This window comes from Centruroides sculpturatus, unplaced genomic scaffold (genome assembly GCF_000671375.1).
Source record: "Centruroides sculpturatus isolate CEXI.00-Female unplaced genomic scaffold, Cexi_2.0 scaffold455, whole genome shotgun sequence".
Lineage (NCBI taxonomy): Eukaryota > Metazoa > Arthropoda > Arachnida > Scorpiones > Buthidae > Centruroides > Centruroides sculpturatus.
In genome coordinates, this window is record NW_019384559.1 from 457,595 (window position 1) to 464,643 (window position 7,049).

Here is a 7,049-nt window from a genome sequence, read left to right on the forward strand (position 1 = left end):
TTATTAACAGATACATTACTATTCACATTACATTAATCTTTACATATTTGTAATTATTTAAATAAAAAAGTAATTAAAAAATAATAATAATTTTATGAATCTCATTTTAATAAAAAGTGTTGTTTGAGTAAAAGAATAATAAATAAATAAGATTTTAAATTAATATATATTTTAGGCCTACTGTATTATCGGTAATATATAATAATATATGATATATAATGTATATACTATAAGTATACACATAATATATTATAGAATTGAAATATTTTATTTGTGTTAAAATATTTTAATCACCTCTATAAGGATTATTATTGAAATGTTTCACTTTAATATTCAGTATGATCGTAATTAAAACATCCCTATTCAATGACGTCTAGAAAAATATTTGGCACTCCAAGTGCAACCAAATTTGATACAATAGCATTATGGGACATGCGGAAGACATTTCCTTAAAAAAAAAAAAAAAAAAAAAAAAAAAAAATTTTTTTTTTTTTTTTTTTTTTTTTTTTTTTTTTTTTTTTTTTTTTTTTTTAGATGTCGGAGTTGCAAGCCTTTGACATGATAAAACACATGCTGTTCTGCCTCGGTTTTCGCGATCAATACAGACCTAACATGGTAGCCCTTCAGGTGAATGACATTTTTGTTTATTTTTCCTTTAAGAAATTGCCTCTTTTTTTTAATCTACCCTCTTGTTTTTTTTTTAAATCATTATCAGGTGCAGCTATATCAATTATCTCGTTTGATTTTCGATAATTTATACGACATCCACGTTCATTTCGAACGCCACGACGTTTCTCCAGCTTTATACGCCGCTCCGTGGTTCCTAACTCTATTTTCCTCCCAATTCCATCTAGGATTTGTATCCAGACTATTCGGTGAGTCATTGTTCATAGATGCAACAATACAACTGATAGGGGACGTTCGCCTTTTATGTTTTGTCCCCGTGCAATCTGGAAACGGGATTTGCCTACAAACCGATTGAATTTCCGTAGCGATAATTTTTATTGTTCTTTCAGATCTTATCTTTTTACAAGGTATGGAGGCAGTTTTCAAAGTATCTTTATTGCTGTTGACAACTTTTCGAGACGATTTACTACGACTGACGACTTTCGAGACCATTGTCGATTACCTGAAAAACGTCCTGCCATCTTTAGATAACGAACAAACGTCGAGGATTTTGGACGAAGTAACGTTGATTCTATCTCGAATTTATCGAAAATTACCCCGTTATTACGCTAAATTTTCCTATTCTTTACAGGCTATTAGTTTAGACGTAGCCAAATCTTTGCAGTCTTACGAAGTGGAATATCACGTACTCCAAGAAGAAATGTTCCACAACACCTCAAAATCCACGGAATCATTATCCAGGCAGGAGATTACCAACAACGAATTAAAGCAAGAAAATCAAAGCTTAATTGAACAATTACAGGTAAGCTATATTTTCTCCCCTCCCCCCTTCTAATTTTGTTTTGTAACCTTGTAACAATTTACCAATTTCGAAAAAAAAAACAAAACAGGCAGCAAATACGACCGTGCACAATTTAGAGGCCACATTAACTTCGTATCAAAGCACAATCAACAAACTCCAGTCCAGAGTTAGAGGTCTCGAAGATGAAAGGGATGCCCTGTTACACAGCGTTAACGTTTTGAGGAAAAGGTTAGACGAATTCGATTCCAAAGCCCTGAGCCAAGTTAATCAGAAGCACGATGTTTTGTTATTCATCAAAGAAGCCAGCATGGAGGAAGAAGAAAGCGCTTGAAAAAAAAACACAAAAAAAAAAAAAANGGTCTGAATACGTCAAGGATTCATAACAAAAGATTATGAATGTGTTTAAAAAAAACAAAAAAACTATGAATAGATAAAAAGATATGTTTTTTCTTATAAGAAATGCATACATTATTTATAAACTGTTCCTACTAATGCGTATATATAGTGTAATAACAATAGATCTACTTTGGACAACACTCGGAATTCTACACCAAAGAAATCTATTCACCCTGCTAAAATATGTATAATAGATTCCATTAATAAAATCTGTAACCAAAATAAAATTCAGACACTCTTAGAATTAATATCTAATTTGAAATAAGAAAATATACACATTCATTATACTTCATTTTATTCTATTCCTAATTAGAAATATTTGAGAGAATTAATAGAAGAGTATAATTAAGTAAACTCTGTCAAATTTTTGTATATGAAAATTATTAATAATATAAAATTATTAGTAAATAAATCAAATTTCTTAAATCTCATTATAAAATACAAAACGAAGACTATCATAAATTGGCATCTTTTACGAATCCTTCACATACTGATGATAGAAAACTGTATATAAACGTTGGCAATATCAATCTTAATTTAAAAGTTTCCTATTTTTCTAAAATGCAAAGACGAGAACGTCCCTTGATAGATGGAAAAGAAGCATCTGAAAGTTCATAATTAAAGCTCCACCCGACCAATGTTTATAAAGTATTCCTATATTGATTTATGAAAGCCATTTACAACACTTCAATTTTTGATAGTTTATATTTTTTATATCCAGAGAAATGTGTTTTAACCACCGTTAAATATAACAAGAAGGAAGAAGGTTTTATTCTTAAAATAAAAAATTTAAATTTATACAGCTGCAATCAATGATTATAATGATTATAATTACAAAAGAAACAATCATTCTCTACACAAGTTACAGACATTTGAAAATACTTTATCTAAAGAAGAATTAAACTTATGTTAATATAAAATATGCAATAAATATAGTATAAATTGCTGGGAAACGAATATTCAGATAAGCTTAACTTGCTTAACTTGAGCAACTTAAAGATCTGTCTATCTAATTTTATTGATCAAAAAATTACTTTTAAATTAAGAAAAAATGCTTTTTACTTTTATACAAATTACTTGAGTCATTATTTGTTATTGAATTTCGAAACTGTCGTTCTAAAAATATTCTTGAAAGTTACGTAGAAAACAATAAGTCTTTAATTAACTTATACGTTTATATTTTTTACTTTTATTATTATTGCCTGTAAATCTATGTGACGTCAGCTCATTAATTCGTTATAAGTTTCTTGATAAATTTAAAATAAATTATCTTCATGCCGTCGTATTCAATGATATCCGATCTAAATAGCAAGATAATCAGTCAAATTCATGCAACGAGACATCAATGCCATATACTAATGAGCTATCAAGTAAAATATTCTTTATACTAAAAAAATTGCCAAAAATAACAATACAGAAATTCCGTTGAAAACGTTAAGTTTCTCATCCATTATCGTGTTAACATTGTACATTTGTGCTTAGTCAAATAATCAATCTGCTTAACAACAATACATTTGTTATTTAGCTGAACGTTAACACGAAAGAAAACATCGAAGCAACAGTGGGAAATTAAATCTAACTCTTAAAAACAAATAAAACGATTGCGAAATAAGAATGTTTTGTTTTTTTAATTCGAATCAAAACATGGAAATAAACTACTTTTTGTCATTTACTAGGTAAAATTCTTCATTTCATTGACCATAATTTTCTCTTTTTAGAAGAAAGATAGATATAAACAATATAAATACATTCGAATGATATTGATAAATTCAAAAATTGCAAAATAAATCTAAATTTTAAATCTGTAATTTTTTTTCCTTCTGTTTGGCTGCAGAGAAGATGATGTGAAAGATGAGTAAGAAAGTTCGGGAGTTAACATAAATAGACATAAGTTATACTAAGATAAATGACATCAATGCTCAAGTTACAAATTAATCTTAAGCCAAAATTAAAATGTCATATTCTAATTCATTCGTAATAGTAAATTTTTCTTTACATATTTTTATTTTATATATTTAAACTTTTTAACTTTTTCATTCGATATTTATTTGTTTAGTTATTCTCCATACATATTCTCATATTTCCATAATTCCATCTAATAAGATCAAAATCATAACTAAATGGTTTTTATTTATTTTAAGCTGGTTAATAAATAATTAACAGGATCTACGCTGATATTAAATTTACGCTCCACTAAAAAAATTTCGAAATAAGAGATGTTTGCAATGTTTCAATAATTTCTAATATTCTCATACTTTCATATGTTTTTCAATTGATAAGTTTGTATTTAATAATAAATGGTTCTTTCCTTTATTTTCCTATTTAATAAGAATTGTTTGAATATCATCATTTAAAATTTTTATTCTTGCGACTTATTTAGCATTATTATATATAATTTAATTAAATATATATAAGTTATACTATTATAATTGAATAATTAAACAATTATACGACACTTTCTACATTAGAAAATTTTCTCCGAATCTTATCTTGACCGGATACATAGTAACATATTTGTTCATCGCACAGAGTACACAAACGTAATTAAGTCTACATTTAAAAGGACCTCCGTTGCAAACAAATCTATTAGGTCGAGGAAGAATAATTGTCTTCTTCGACTACTATTTTTTTTATTAAAAGCATCAAATTCAAATAAAAATTGACTTATTTATCTCTTGATAATATTTATTCATAATCCTAGACTTTCCAAAATATAAAAAAATAATAAATTGAATTATTAAAGTTATATATTTTCACAAAAAACGACTGATCTACTAAAAATACATAGAAATATTCTAATACAAAAACGTTGGCAGATTTTATTACGTTGGGATATGAAAGACATATTTTTTTGTTATCCTCAAATTCAAATACATTAAAATAAATAAATATATAAAAGAATATTCCTATTTCCAATAATATAAGTTATACAGTACGTGCTTGGTAAGACACATCGCTAACCAAACCCCAAAATAGTTCAATTAATGTCTACGCAGTCTGACTGAAAGATGTTTCTAACTCAATGTATATCTGTTTCCAGTTTAATAAAAATCTCAAAAATAAAGATAAAAAAATTAAAATTATAAATTCAATATTCTAGAAAAGTTTTTTGTGAGAATAATATATATGAGTTTAGTGGTGTTATTGCGTAAGATATCTCTTCCGGAAAATAAGATACGTGCATTTGGATTCCATGTTTTCTAAAAAATTTTATCGACCTACCTTGACAGTGTCAGGAAAAACATTGACTAATATAGTCAGAGAACATTTTCTAGAAGTAAATTATTTATCAATACTGAATACAAAAAGTGTTTAAATTATAAAAGTTAATAAACTAAATGCTAAATTTTTTCAATGTAATTTTTAATATAGAAGAGGATAGCTTCTATTTATAACGTTATAAGGATCAAGACTAAAATAAACTTCATAAATATTTTTATATAAGCCACACACACAAACATATCTATAGTTTATATATTAAATAGAAGTATGAGTAGATAAATAGACATATAATACAGATGTATGTATGTAATACTGCATATTATCTCATTACTTATTCATTTACAATAGAAATTAGATTAAACATATATTAAATATACACGAAACCTGAATATAGTAATTATTAATTATTATAAAATTGCTATTAAACTGAATTCGTTTATTATATAAAACTATGTTATAAGAACAGTAAATATAGAAGAAACGAATAATTGTTAGAGGAATTTGTATACATATATATGTTTTTTTTTTTTGTTATTATTTTCTTTCTCTTTTCTTGAGAATTATAGGTAGCATTACATTTTTCTTTCATGAAAAGGTTTATCTAAACAACTCTAGATTTGATTTACTGTTACTGTCATCTTTTCTTGTGTCATTAAACAGAGTAAAAAAAACCCTTTTTTATTTAAAGAGCATTGGAAGAGACATGTGTATTGCAGATAAAGAAGAAAAGACTTCATAATAGTCACTTTTTATCTGATGGAAAAGATAAATTAGTTATGATTTATTTAATCTTATATAACCCGGTGGGTATATTATTAGTGAGAAATAATGCATCCATCGTACAGTTAGTTAGGCATTTGTTCCTCTCGTATAAAGTGCTTCAATTTAAACGAGAAACTACAGAAAAGAAGACAATAGTGATCTAGAATAAATTGACTGGAAGTCGACAAACCTTTATAAAAAGAAAAAAAAATTGTTGACAACTCTCGGTAATAATAGCGATTGGGATAGTACAGAAGGAAATAGAAAAAGCTTCTAAAGATTTATAATGAACCTTATAAATTTTCTTTTTATATATATATATATTTTTTAAAAATTCCATTTAAATGCAAAACTTCTTGAAATNCTCTTAGAATTAATATCTAATTTGAAATAAGAAAATATACGTCTAGAAAAATATTTGGCACTCCAAGTGCAACCAAATTTGATACAATAGCATTATGGGACATGCGGAAGACATTTCCTTAAAAAAAAAAAAAAAAAAAATATTGTACCAAAACTCATCACTTTTCCTGCATTGAATCTTAATCCGTGTAAGTTTTGGCTGTGGAGACACTTTAAAAATGTTGTTTATCGATGACACGTTGCAAATCTGGCAGCCTTGAAATATAGTGTCACACTGCATGTGAGAAGCATCACTGAGGAGCAATTACATCTGGCCGTTGAACACGCTATTCATCTCCTTCAGGTTTTACACCTTCAGAATGGAAACCGCATCGAGTATTATCCGCTGCATCGCTAAGGTCTCTGTGCAGCGTGAGTATCTTGTGCAAATAAAATGTCTGTTACTTGCAGCGTCAAAAGTGGTGAGTTTTATAACTATTTGTTTTAGAGGAAATGTCTTTAGCATGTCCTGAAATGTCACCAAAACAGATTTGGTTGCATTTGGACTGCTAAATATACCTCTGGATAGCATCTAATAGGGACACTTTAATTACAATCACCCAATATACAATATTTCAAAATTTTATCTAATGTAATTAAAACTTTAAAAATTGTATAATAACTGGTTTTCTGTAATGATAATAAATCGATTTAAAACGATATAATTTTATCTTAAAAATTATATCGTTTTAAAAAATAAAAAAAGTATAAAAAAATGTTCTAACCAACCGTAATTTTATCTATTTAATATTTTTAAAGATTAAGTGGGTGCAACTTTGTGTTTTCTATAAGTCGAGTGATAAATATAAAAATATCTTAATTGTAAAGCTTTGGTTAG

The 7,049-nt window shown here is 27.0% G+C and overlaps 1 protein-coding gene across 1 annotated transcript; it reads left to right on the top strand.

Moving 5' to 3' along the window:
• Window positions 1-539: 539 nt before the first annotated feature.
• Window positions 540-1,779, top strand: LOC111623947 (TBC1 domain family member 1-like). The gene is made up of 5 exons (XM_023366687.1): window positions 540-627; window positions 716-875; window positions 1,017-1,186; window positions 1,259-1,429; window positions 1,518-1,779. Exons 1-5 carry the CDS (start codon window positions 559-561, stop codon window positions 1,758-1,760), a joined length of 813 nt encoding a protein of 270 aa, XP_023222455.1. The 5' UTR covers window positions 540-558; the 3' UTR covers window positions 1,761-1,779.
• The last annotated feature ends 5,270 nt before the right edge of the window (window positions 1,780-7,049 follow it).